Consider the following 14,123-nt stretch of genomic DNA (forward strand, 5'->3'; position numbering starts at 1 on the left):
AAATAGCCAAATTTTAGCCAAAATGTGAATCATTGCCAATAACCAACAATTAAGGTCGATTCAACAATATTTTTGTTTCGCTATTTTGCTGGAACTATTCAAGTTTTTGAATTCTTTTGTTAATTTGAGTTAACTGGTCACTTCTCCGGGGTTAACCGGAACATGTCTGGACACTCAATGTGGCCACCGTTGATCTTGTTTTCGAATTCCCATATTTTTTAGGTGTCGCATGTCGCATAATGGTTTTCACGTTTCAGGTCACTCCAAGGCCCGTATTCAGCGGAACATGTTCCGGCCATATCTCTGTTACCAGTTGACCGATTTCAAAGAGATATTCAATAGCGTTCTATGGGACCATGGTACCATTCGTTTGGCAGTTGATGCGTTTTTGTAAGAAGGGTAAAAATGTCTTTACTTTAAAGATCCTCATCACAGCGGCATTATAATTCTTGCATGGTGGCCTCACAACTGGATCGCGAATGCAGAGTCCCATTGTATTTTGCATAGGAAGCCGATAGCAACAGAAAAAAATGGGTCGGCCATACACTACGAAGTGTCGGAAACGGCATTTGCAAGCAAGCGCTGAATTGGAATCCAACCGGTCATCACAGCAGAGGGTTGGTCCTATAATAAAGACGCATGGGATTTTATACAATCATTGAACTTATCTAAAAGTCAAATGCATATTTCACCCTCTTCGCTAATGAAAATCTACTATCAGTTTAATATAGGAAACTCTCATTAGCTGTAAAGGACATTCCTGGAATCACTGCGTAGAAAGAAGAACGGAGATTCTAGCGAAAATAAAACAAGGACAAGCTTCGTTCGTACCAACGTCAACGTCGAATCACGATAACGACACCGACAACGTGGTGATGATTAGTCCTTATTTACGGAGGGGAGCCGGATAAAAAATGCGTGCTCCATTGCTACCATAGCAGGAAAAAGCCATCTCCTATTTTGTTCGTGTCAGCATTTTTTTTTTTCGCGTGATTAACCACGAAAATATGTGGTTCAAGGCCATTCCAGCGTCGATTAGGATAACCTTGATAGGAAGAACCAGCGACGAAAAGACGAACACTGTAATCATTCAAGGGAAGGATGATTACTTGATTTTGCTTCCGATTTCGATCATTGATGGCGCGGCGGTCGCGAACGGCTATAGGTACAGGATCAACGAGGGAAACGGTAGCATCATTAGTCAAATTTTTGGAACCATAAATAACGCTGTCTATGACGGCTTAAAGTTCGGAGGGTTCACGCTGTGTAGCGGGAACGGATTTTCCGTCCCCCTGCCTTTATTTGAACAAATGTTGCCGCACGTGTCTCGTTTCACTCTTGGTCTGCGTTTTTCATTTTAATTTCAATTTTTCGGTATGTTTTCGAGGAAATTGAAGTAGCATTAGGGCGATGGGTAGCAGGGTCACGCAGTGAATAGCAACAGATTCTCCTCCCTCATTCCGATCCCCTATAAAAAGTAGAATAATATTATCCTATAGTTTTATATGTTCACACATCTTCAAGCTGAGTGCCGTTCGCGGTGTGGATGATTATTAGAGTTTCAAATATGTTGCCCTAAGGGAGTCGGATAATCGACATGGTAGCAAGCACGCATGAGTTTCTGCTTGCCTCCTGGGGGACAGCTGGATCTAACTCAGTTTTCAAGTCCAATAATGATTGAGAACCCACATACGTACTGAATCATGTCGATGAGGGCTTTCAATTGAAATCGAGTAAATCGATTATTGACACAGATGTAGGTTTTCGTGACTGCTTGATAATTAGAACAATATTTTGTGATGGGGGGAGTTAGACTTCTGCGCTCATTACTTGGATCCTTTACTGCCGCTATTCGCATAACAGTCCCATGTCCTATGGATTTCCTATCTACATAGGACTGTTATGCGAATAGCGGCAGTTTATATCTTCAAACATTATCTAAGAACTTCCAAATCACTCGCGGAATTCATTGGAAAATAGGTCAATTTGTTTCCGAATTTTACAGAAATAGTTCAATACTTCAAAAAGTTACCGTTGTCAGTAATATTTTAAAGAAGCAATTGCCGTTGTCAATTAGGTATTTGAAATGGGTTAATTTGTTGTTGAGAATTTGTTGCTCGAATACTCACTAAAAAGATGCGAGAACAATCAAATTATACGATCTGGAAGGTCGCATAAGCGAAAACGCAAACTACGTAGGTACACGTAATGCATTTCCTTTCCTTTTATTACGTTACTTCTTTCCTCGCAGGGGGTGAGTAACAAAGTACGTGTGTCTTACGAATTTGAGGGAAACCGAAAATTGTTTCCTTTCTTCGTTATCACGTGCCTATACGGCATCGTTAGCTCCCGTTTGTCCCTATTCGCTCTCCATGTGATATCGACTGAGAAAAACTGGAAAATTATCTTAATTTATGAGCATTGCTCCGTGACCATTTCCGTATACCATTCGAGAGTTAAAGGAATTCTTTCAAATTCGGAAAACGATATCAGAACAAACCTTATATGCGAAAAGGGTATATTTGCGTCACAATGCTGTGATACGTACGTGGAAGTAAATCATATCCATACAGATAATAAATAACGAGTTACTCATAAACTATGACTCACCATAAAATCTAGAAACCATGCCCTCCATTGTGGAAGCAACTCAAAATCATCTCCACGGCCCGTCTTAGCTCAGGATGTTTAACAACAGCCTGCAGCTCGGTTAACTTCACGTGCACCTCCATAAGTCTCGCCGACTTCTCCGGCAGTATCCTATTCACAACACGATCCCAGTTTTGCTTGACCGCATCAAACAGCGGCAGCAGTTTATTGGCCATCGCCGGTAGATCTTCCTTTGAAGCCAGAAGGAGGAAATGCGACAACGAAAGGCACAACTGTTCCTGAAGGTTATCTCGATGCTTGTATTCGTTGTAGTCGACCAAATTGTCCGACTGTTCCAAGGCCTTCAGAAGCGAGCTCCACACTTCCACGAAATAACTGCCGTAATTTGATCGACTGTCTATCACCGAAAGAGCAGCCGCTGCATTGATCCGCACCTTGAAATTGTTTGAATTGATCACTATCTGACAAAGAGCGGGGAACAACTGCTTCTGCCAATCGATCCTGCTTCCCTCGTTGAACATCAGCTCGTTTCGCATCACATTCCCAATCGCGTAGCATGCATTCCACTTGACCTTTACGTTGTTCGAGCTGATAATATTCTGGACTAGCTTTTCCACCGATTTCTGGCACAAGTCAACCCAAACAGGTTGCGAGAAATGCTCCACCTTCAGCATCCGTAGAACATTTCCAACCGTACGTACCGAGTTGCAACGGACCTTATCATTATCTCCGGCCGCCGCGATAGCTTCTTCCAATATTCTTTTCAGCATGTCGTTACTGACCTTCTCCACATTCGGATCGCTATTGTTCAACACCAACGCGTCCGTAATGTTTCCCAAAGACCAACTGGCTTTGACTCTAGCGGCCACGTTCGGATCTTTCAAAATCCTCAGTATAGCATCGATAGTGTTCTCAATGTAGCAAATGTTGTCCCTCAGCGATGGAAACAGAATGTACACGGAAAGAGCCCGAACGGCTGCCGAACTTACGCCACTGTCCTCGTCGAAGGTGCAACCGGTTAGCAGTGAAACGAGGACTATCTGTCGATCGCGCTGCGGGAATGAATTCGAATTTAGAGCACAAGAGACATAACAACGATCGAGTCTACTTACAGGAAGCTTTTCGAACACGTGCACTCCCAAGTTACCCAATGCATCGCAGCAGATGCCGCGCAGGGAAGCGTTCTGCTGAATGTCCTGGATCTGCTCGGTAACGATCGGTAGCATGGTCACCCAGAAGTCTACCGAAGCGTTCAGCTCGTCCTGGTCGATCGTTACTGAAAAAAGGAAATGCAAGATATTCTGTGGTTGGAAGTGCGATAATTCCGAACTAAACTGTCCCCAATTCAAAAGGTCTTAGCTTCCTGAACATAATAACAGAAAACAGCAAATTTGTATCTAGTACAGCTCATGAGACATCAGACTGTCATCTCTCACTAGAATTCCGAATTAAATTGTTCACAATTTAAAGGTCTTCGCCTCCTCCCAATACAGAAAACAGAAACTTAGTATATAGCAAAGATCTCGAGATGTCGACCCGATATTCATAAGAACACTAGTGCCGCCTAGCGAGAGAACTCCGAACTAAACTGTCCTCGATACAAAAGGTCTTGATCTCCTGAACAATATTGCAGAAAACAGCACCATTGTTTAGGGAGACGAGCCAGCCCAGGGCTGAAAGTGTCCTTAATAAAGATATAAAAAAAAACCTTTGTTTATAGGCTGGATCATCAGGATAACTTTTGAGCTCTTGTTTCTCGAAAGTAATCAAAAATGTAACTGATCTATAAATAGATCAATGGGCGTAAATGGGTTAACGCATCTCTAATTCTTGATAACATGCTTTAACGAAACATTAAATAATGATTTTTACTCGGGTTTTGCAAATCATCTAGCAGCCACCAATGCGATACCTTTCCACATACAAAAAACGGACAACCATTCGACAACTCAGTGCCAACATTTCAAAGGGGCGTAATTGCTTTTGTAAACAATGGCTTTAGCCGTCAATTTTTCGCGAATGAGATCTCACCCCTCCAAAATATCAATGCTAGCTGGTAGAAGAAACATTCCTCTACCTGTTGGTGTTATTATTTTTCATGGGTGAGCTTTTATTCGCGAGAAATCGATGGCCAAAGCTATTGTTTACAAATGCAATTACGCCCCTTTGAAATGTTGGCACTGAACTATCTGACCCGTACACGGCGAATGAGAACACACCAAACTTGAGTTTAGGTAGCTCATAAATCACAAAGTGCAGGAACTCAGCAATGAGTAAATTTGCCTCATGTTTTCCCTGGTTTTTCCAGGAAAAAAAATCCCAATATGAGAAAAGTACTACTCCTAGACTGAATAAAATTTTCGTCAATTTCCTCATTTTCCGGCAGATTTTTGAGGGTTTCCATAGGAAACCACAAGGAAAATTTACTCATCGCTGAGTTCCTGCAGTTTAGGCGATTATGAGCGAACTCATTGTCATCACAGTTGTTGTTATTCACATCGTCGTGATTGTGCACTGCTAAATTTGTCGATTTTTTATCACACGGGCTACCGTTATTCGTTTTTTTTTCCGTTCGGTATACCTGTAATATTGTACTTGTTTGTTAGTAGAAAGTGCAGTTCGTTGCGATAATCGTCTAATTAGAGCATATTTTGTGTTGTGAAAACAGTGAAAAAGGTATTCAATCGGACATATTGCAGTGTATACTGTTGTGTTATTGTCGATATCAGACTAGCATTGGGCGATATTGAGAATCCAATTCCTCTTTGCGTATTAGAGCATCTCCACCGCTGTTTCTAAATCACTTTTGGAAGCTGAGTCAGCATGACTTTCGCCTGTGACCAATGCGCTAAACCAGTTAAAGGCGATGAAGAATCCATCTCCTGCATGGCTTTTTGCGACAGGATGATTCACCTAAAGTGCGGCGGCACAAAGCTGAATAAGGCTTTTTTGAATATTGTCCACACTAGCCCGAACCTGTTTTGGATGTGTAACGAGTGCGCCAAGCTGATGAAATGTGCTCGGTTCAAAACTGCCGTCTCGTCGTTTGGCAGTGTGATTAATTCTATCACCGAGAGACAGGAAATCGCACACGCTGAGCTTAGGAAGGAAATGGCTAAACAAGAACAGCAGATCGCTCAGCTATCGAAACGAATCGCATTGACAACTCCGACAAACTCCGATTTCATGCGTCAACCGCCATTAAAACGGCGCCGCGATGAAGGCTCGCTCACTAGCAAACCACTTGTTGGTGGTTCTAAAGCAGTAACAGGCGACAATGCCTTTACCGAGGTCCTTACTGTCCCTGAACCCACCGAGCTGTTTTGGCTGTACCTTTCTCGTATTCATCCTAGCGTGAAATCTGAATCAATCGAGAAGCTGGTCAAAGGTTGTGTACAGTGTGAAGATCCGATTAAGGTTGTGCCGCTAGTCAAAAAAGGATCCGACATCAGCCGTATGAGCTTCATCTCGTACAAAGTCGGAATGGATCCCAAACTACGCGAAGCTGCTCTTAGATCGGATACATGGCCGAAAGGAATTTTGTTCCGTGAATTTGAAGACGGTTCAAAAAACATGTGGTTGCCTCGTTTGAACACGCCTACCATCTCGATCTCTCCTATTCCGGGACCTTCCGAGTTCTCAACTCCCATTTCCGGACTAGACCCAGTCTGCTGATTCAGAATTGGATTTTGCGTTGTGAATTGGAGCGCTGTAGACCAGAACGCACTGCCTGTCGCATTATGGGAGACCTCGAACCACTCGATCCAGTCGCGCTAGCTGTTTCCCGCCATCAAAGCCGTTCTATTTCCTGCCATCAGAGTCGTTCTGGCCCTGCGGTCGAGTTCGGTGGTGAGGTCTCCCAAGCAGCGTCGTCAGGCAAGTATGCATACATTAGTTACAGTCATTTGCCTGATCAGTTTCCGTGTTCCAGTGCAACGCTTCAAGAATAATGCTGCTACCTTTTTTGCTTCTGGACCACCACCATCACCACCGAGACGCATCGTGGATAGCACTGTGGAAGCCCCTGATTTCTCTGCCTCAGTCGCGCTTATTCCAGCTAGCGCTCTGCATAGTCGTCTCGGCCCTGAGTGTAGATGTAGGTCGGGGGTCTTCCAACCAGCTATTACTGGCAAGTATATTGACGATTCAGCTTCTCCTTTGCCTGATACCGCTTCAACTTCTAGCTGTGTTTCCGGTTCTGCGATCTCCACACTAGCCACATCATGTCCATGCATCCGTCCTGCCAACTACCAGCAGGTTTATGCCGCCACCTGCTCTTCCTCGGATCCGGGACACCCTAAAACAGGCACTGAGGAAGCTTCCGAACCTCCCGACCAAGTCGCGCTTGCTGCAGACATCCGCCATCGTCATCGTACCGGTCCTGTGGTCGAAGATGGTATCGGGGGCTTCCGGCCTGCAACCTCAGGCGAGTATGTTAGCGATTCCGAGCTTTCGGTACCTGATGTCCTTTGTATTGCTAGTTCCCGTGATTGCTCCTCGAATGGTCTCCGGATCTACTACCAAAACGTGCGTGGGCTGAGGACTAAAATCGACTCGTTTTTCCTGGCTGTTGCGGAGGCCGAATATGATTTGATTGTGCTGACGGAAACGTGGCTGGACGACCGAATTTACTCATCGCAACTTTTCGGGTCACTCTTTTCCGTCTTCAGAACTGCCCGGTTTGCCCTAAACAGTCAAAAATCGCGCGGTGGCGGAGTCCTGATTGCAGTATCTACTAGACTAGCCAGCTACGTAAGTACGTCACCCATTTCCAGTCAACTGGAACAGCTGTGGATTGTCGTAGAACTTCCAAGCTTAGTGTAGGCGCAATCTACCTGCCTCCCGACCGCAAAAACGACTGCACGATCATCCGTGAGCATGTGGAATCGTTAGGGTCAATTTCATCACAATTAAGTCCCTGCTCTCCCGCTTTCGTATTTGGTGACTACAATCAAGCTGGTCTGCAGTGGCGCTTTACAGACAGTGGCACACCATTAATTGATCCACTGCTTTCGCATATGCCGGTTGCTTGCTGTGCTCTTTTGGACGGTTTTAACTTTTACGGGTTCACACAAGTGAATACTTTTCCGAACCGAAATGGACGTTTGCTAGATCTTGTCCTGGCAAATGATTCCGCACTACCGGGCACTTCTGTTCCCTTGCCGGTCGAGCCACTGATTGATCTAGATGCCGATCATCCCGCTCTCGTCGTGTCATTTAGTTTACCTGCACCGATTCTTTTTACGCCGTCATCTGAGTGCTACTCTTTGGACTTTCGGCGGGCCGATTATGTTGCATTGAACAATGCGCTTGCGGAAATTGATTGGCAATTTATCGAAACTGCCCCTAGCGTGGATGCAGTGGATTTTTTCAGTGCTGCACTGGAAGATGCTATTTTCCGCATTGTCCCAGCTCGACGACCTCCGCTAAAGCCTGCATGGTCTAATCCACGCCTACGCGTGCTAAAACGTCAACGCTCTGCCGCCCTCCGAAAGTATTGTAACTCTCGCTCGCTGTACTACAAACGACTGTTCAATTTTGCGAGTCGTAGTTATCGAAATTACAATCGTTTTCTCTATAATCGACACGTGAGACGCACGGAAGCGAACCTTCGCAAGAATCCGAAAAGTTTTTGGTCGTTTGTCAACTCAAAACGGAAGGAATCTGGGTTGCCTTGTTCCATGTTTCTCGGGAATGACTCGGCTAATAGTGAAAGAGAAAAATGCGACTTGTTTGCTCGTCATTTCAAGCAAGTATTCAACGATTTCTCCGCTTCGCCAACACAAGTGCTGGATGCTGCTGTTGGGATGCCACGTGATGTGTTTAGTTTCGTTATTCCACGCATTTCAGAAGACATGGTGATAGCCGCAACACGCAAACTGAAGCTCTCGTTCGCCTCCGGACCTGACGGCATTCCGTCATCAGTTCTAAAACGTTGTGTAGCCAATCTCTGCCTTCCACTTGCGAGGCTATTCAATCTCTCGGCACAGCAATGTGAGTTCCCCTGCCGCTGGAAACTTTCTTATCTGTTCCCAGTGCACAAAAAAGGAGATAAACGGAATGTCATAAATTATCGTGGAATCACCTCCCTGTGTGCCTGCTCAAAACTGTTCGAGATTATCATAAATGGTGCTCTGTTCGCACGCTGCAAAAATTATATCGATACAGAACAACACGGTTTCTACCCGAAGCGCTCCGTGTCCACGAACCTGGTGCAGTTCACTTCTAACTGTCTGCGATGCATGGATTCAGGATGGCAAGTCGATACTGCGTATATGGATCTAAAAGCTGCATTTGACACGGTGGACCATAATATCTTGCTGGCCAAGCTGCAGATACTTGGCATCTCGTCAACTGCTGTGGATTGGTTCAGATCTTACTTGGTGAATCGCTATGTACATGTCAAGATTGGCGCGTCTGAATCGGATGTTTTCTCAAACAACTCGGGAGTCCCGCAAGGCAGTAACCTAGAACCGCTACTATTTTCGATCTTTTTAAACGATGTCGCCTTGCTGATACCATCAGGATGTCGCGTTTTCTATGCAGACGATACGAAAATCTACAAAATTATTAAAAGCCTCTCGGACTGCTGGGATCTCCAGAATATGTTAGGTATTTTTGCTGACTGGTGCTCAAGAAATTTGATGAGTCTAAGCATAGAAAAATGTAACATTATTTCCTATCACCGAAAAATCGAACCAATCATGTTTGACTATGTTCTTTACAGACGCTGTCTTGCTCGTGTAGAGCACATAAAGGATCTCGGCGTTACCTTGGACTGCAGACTCACTTTCAGAATCCACTACAATGACATCATCTCCAGAGCTTATCGACAATTGGGCTTTATTTTCAAAATTGCCGACGAGTTTCGTGACCCGCTATGTCTCAGGTCACTTTACTGCTCGCTTGTGCGATCCTTATTGGAGTCAAGTTCAGTTGTTTGGTGCCCTTTCCATGCTAGCTGGATCACTATAATTGAATCCGTTCAACGCAAGTTTGTGAGATATGCTCTTCGTTTCCTCAACTGGCGTGACCCAACGAACTTGCCACCGTACGAGGAGCGTTGCCGTCTCCTGGGAATCGAGCCATTAGAGGTGAGACGGACGGTCGCTCAAGCTATGTTCGCTGGAAAGCTGCTTACAGGTGACATTGACTGCCCAACACTGCTGTCACAGCTAAATATGTATGCCCCTGCGAGGTCTCTTCGTCAACGCGACTTTCTGTTTTTGGAACCACGGAGCCGGAATTATACACAACACGAGCCAATTCGAGCAATCAGCCGGCAATTCAACAACTTTTTTATATGTTCGACTTCAATGTATCAGCTGACGTTTTTCGTCATCGGCTACTTGGCCTTTTCCGTACCGTTGACCGTAACTATTTAGTTTAAGTTTTATTCATTTAGACAGTAATTGTCAGTTGAATTTTTCAATAAACAATAACAACAATAACAATAACAACAATAACAATAACAACTAAACTCAAATTTGGGTCGTTCTCATTCGCCGTGTACACGCATAATTCAATGCCTAGCATCATAAATTGATCATTGATCGATTACGTGACAGTATTGAAATAGAAATTGAACACTGAACAGGGCAAACTGCACCAAGTCAACCATCCCGACTCACCTTTCAGCAGCAGCGAAGTGTTGATGGCATGTCCCAGCAAATCCAGAACCCGCCCCGAGTACAGTTTAATCTCCGGGATGGCGTCGTTGAAGGAGTTCTTCAACGCAACGGACACCAGCGCCAGATGCTCGGCCAGCAGCGAATAGTGCGAAGTCATTGCCGACAGCACCTGAAGACACTCCATACGGACGGGCATCACCACCGACGGAGTGGCGACCTTGTGCTCATTGATTGTTACGCCTAGGTTTTCCATGGCTATCTGTAGCAACCAGGATATCTTCGGGGCATTTGAGGTCGAGCCGTCACCGTCCGGAGTTTCCAGTTGAGCTGATGGTTCCAGTTCTTCGTCAGATTGCATCAACTCTTCCTCCTCGTCATCGAATTGGACGCTCAAAGCTTCGGTGTTGTTCTTCTTCCTTGTCTCGCTACTCTTGTTGGTAATTTCGGTCTTCGGGATTCCGACGATCTCGGAAATCTCCGATGTTATTTCACTGACCGATATGAGGAAGCCCATCACCATCAGGGCGCCAACTTTGATGGTAGGATCCTTGTGCCTCGTCAGTATTCGGACAAATCGGACAAACTTCGTTACGATGCCACGCTGCAGTCGGTGGAACGGGGTGGCTTGGATAAACACCGTTAGGCATTTTAGAATCTGCGTTAGGACGGAGTAATCGCTTTCGTCCGCAAGGGCCTGGGTGATCATTTGGTACATTTCGGTGATCATGTTCCCCAGAGCGACCGAGAATGGAGTGAAAGAAACGGAGCATTTTTTGCTGCTTTCCGCTTGAATGAGGAACGGTTTCGATTTGTACAGCAAGAACGATATTGCCTGAATGGCCGCTATCCTGCATTTTGGAGAGGGGTCCTTCAGGACACAGTTCAACAGAGAGACGGTCGCTGGTGTTCGGCTTTCGTCGGGAAATAGAGCATGCCAATAGCCGAACATAACTTTCTTCTCTACTGTTTGAGCGACGGTACTGATCAGTGTGAGAGCGGACAGTCGCAGTTTGGATAGCTTGTGACGATCGATTTGAGCCCGAGAAGTTTCACTTTCGGAGAAGTCCGAATCGCTAGTGCGGTAGGAACTGCTAATAGTAGGTACCAACGTTGGCACTGAAAGAAGACAAATTGATTAGTGTCCTGATTTTCCATACTTATGAATCTACTTACTGTCCAACTCGATGCTCTGTTCCGAGTACGGTTGCCGACTGTTTTCGTCCCAGATGGACCCAGTTTTGGTTGCTGCCTTCCTAGTGTCACCCTTACTACCTTTCCCTTTGCCAATCGTCCGTGTTTTCCTCGTCTTGGGAACCTTTCCACCCTTGTTGATGGGAATATGCTGCGGCTCCGGAACGCCCTGCTGTGAAACCATAATCTTCTGTGGCGCCAGTTGATTTATTCCGGGAATTCCATACATGATGTACGCCTTTGATACACCCAGTAACTTGCCCAGGTGCTCACGGAGCCAATCTTCTTGCTGAGTCGAAACCAATCTCAAGCAGTTCAAAGCCGATATCATCAAGCTATAGAAGGAAACTTCCGGCAACCAATCACTTTTCACCCGGAACGTCAACGATACTATAGCATCGCCTATCACGGGGAGATACATTTCCATCGCTGGATTTCCCTCACAGGAAACTAGAAACGCTTCTAGGCAAAGCATCGTCGCAAGGTAGATTTCACCTGGCGAACTACTATCGTACGTCCTACTTCTATCCACCTTTCTGTAGTCCGGGTCCGCGAGCAGATTCACCAGCACTCCATTGCTCGACACCAAAAACTCCCCAAACAGCCCCACATGTTCACCGCAATGTTTCAGCAAGACCTGCAACGTTCCCAGCACTTCACATACCACCTGATAGAAGCACCGTTCCAAGCACTTGAGCAACCACCCGATCTGCACCGTCGCCACATTGACCGGAATCGTGATCTTTTGCCTAATGATCAGCGTCTTCGTCAGGCAGCATGCCTTCACGATCAGTGTATCCTCGTTCGTTGGAATATTGACGAAGGACTCCACCAGCCGAACCGGTGCCTGAAAGCATTTTCGTATACAATCAAAAGATCTGCCAATGTCCCTGCGCTTCGGTCAGAGAGCGTATAGGGCGTCGTTGTGCCAATTTGGTCGTGGCACATTTCGTGTATGAGAGAGTAATTGCAGTTAGATCAAAAGTGCCTGAGAAAAAAATGCAAATACTTTCGCAGATTACCCGAAGTTGCGATAGTGAAGGTATCATCACAGACAAGCAGACATAACATTCTTAAAACCTCCATCGAAATCGTTTTTAACGGTCAATTTAAATGTTTCTTAGTTGGTAGTACCGCCACCTGTGGTGCACAAAATCAATTCCCTAGCGTTTGACGTTTACACACTACAACCATCTGTTGAGTGTATTGCCCATCAAAGTATATACGACAGATGGCAGTAGGGTTTACAATGATAAATGTTCAATGTGTTGTGTCTGCTTGTCTGTGATATAACATGGAGGTAACGTTAGGATAAAATCAAAACATTGAGAAATATAACGCATCACTTTCAGAAATATTCACTTCGTAACCGATGAACCATTCTGACGGCCATATGAGTACCCAAGTAACCATATAGTCGCAATATAGCTTGTATATTCTTACTTTGCTTGACTATGGTTAGTTGGGGAATCTGATGAAACTGTCACTTCTTGAAACTGATCCCTTTCGTATGTCTTTCATTCTCTTTTCGCACACGGAGCGCTTGGTGGAACAGCGACTTTGGACGTGAGCCTCATCCCAGATCACCATGGCAATTCAATTCAATTCAATGAAGCCGACCAAAAAAGGCGGAATCATTTTAGAACCAACCAAGGACGATCTACGGAAGGAAATTGCCGGTGAAGCACGGAATGAAATACGAAGCGTTAGAGAAAAAGTCCAAGGGATTCCAAAGGAAGTAATCAACGACGGCGGAAGAGCAGAATATGGTGAGAGCTTTCCAATTATAAAAAAAAATATATATCAAAAATAAACTAAATACATGCCAGGTTTGAAAAAATATATTTTCAAACCTGGAAGCGTGTATGTAATATAAATATCCATTTGATAACGGTGATGCATACATGCGGGGCTTATTGTAAGTGAAAGTAACCTCGGAATGGGAGTGACTCTCCGGACAGTCTGAAATGGGTTGCTGGATCTGCAATCACCTTCGAACTCCCAGACTAAAGCTGTCTACAATGACCATAAATGCGACATTGTAGAGAGTTCTTCCATAATAACACTGCCGGCCAGTGGGGGTTAGATTGAATACACACACACACAATAAAAGTTCTGCCAATGTGCCGCTGGAAAAACTTACCCTGACGTCTGAAATCTGTTGATTTTTGTAGTCCAATCCATTCAACTCGTTAAGAAGTGTGTTCAACTCGTTCCGATAGTCGCTGGACTGACCGCCGCAGTTGATAAACAGAAATTTTGTCGATAAACTCAGAAACTGTGATTCGAGATCCATGTTGATTGTTGTGGTTGTTTGCTCTTTTTTTATTTTTATTTTCAGGAACCGACCAGCTGAGTTTGACATTTTGGAGGGTTCGACAAAGAGGTCGATTTTGTTGACAGAGTTAGTTCAACTGATTGTACATTGAGAAATAAAGGTTAAAATGGGCCAAAATAAATAATTTGCACGATAATTTCAACTAATTTCGATTGGCTCTGGCTTTGACAGACCCTCTCTACACGAAACGAAAATGAATTATTTTATTCATGTGTTTCACTTATACATTTTTGCCAAAACATCAGCCTTATACATGCCAAAAGACAAACCACATAGGTCCTATAAGAATGCATAAAAGGTATGTGTGATCGTTTATACATTTCATTTGACACAAGATCCTCATTAACTTTTTG

The 14,123-nt window shown here is 44.7% G+C and overlaps 1 protein-coding gene across 1 annotated transcript; it reads right to left on the reverse strand.

Moving 5' to 3' along the window:
- Window positions 1-2,510: 2,510 nt before the first annotated feature.
- LOC135713696 (HEAT repeat-containing protein 6) lies at window positions 2,511-13,740 on the reverse strand. The gene is made up of 5 exons (XM_065236892.1): window positions 13,576-13,740; window positions 11,415-12,279; window positions 10,242-11,357; window positions 3,723-3,886; window positions 2,511-3,662 (listed from the first exon to the last, which is right to left on the reverse strand). The coding sequence occupies exons 1-5, from the start codon at window positions 13,726-13,728 to the stop codon at window positions 2,619-2,621; spliced, it is 3,342 nt and encodes a 1,113-aa protein (XP_065092964.1). The 5' UTR covers window positions 13,729-13,740; the 3' UTR covers window positions 2,511-2,618.
- Window positions 13,741-14,123: the final 383 nt, after the last annotated feature.

The sequence above is a fragment of the Ochlerotatus camptorhynchus genome, unplaced genomic scaffold, assembly GCF_037179485.1.
Source record: "Ochlerotatus camptorhynchus isolate MF236.1 unplaced genomic scaffold, CSIRO-AGI_Acam_v1.1 ptg000577l, whole genome shotgun sequence".
Taxonomy (NCBI): Eukaryota; Metazoa; Arthropoda; class Insecta; order Diptera; family Culicidae; genus Ochlerotatus; species Ochlerotatus camptorhynchus.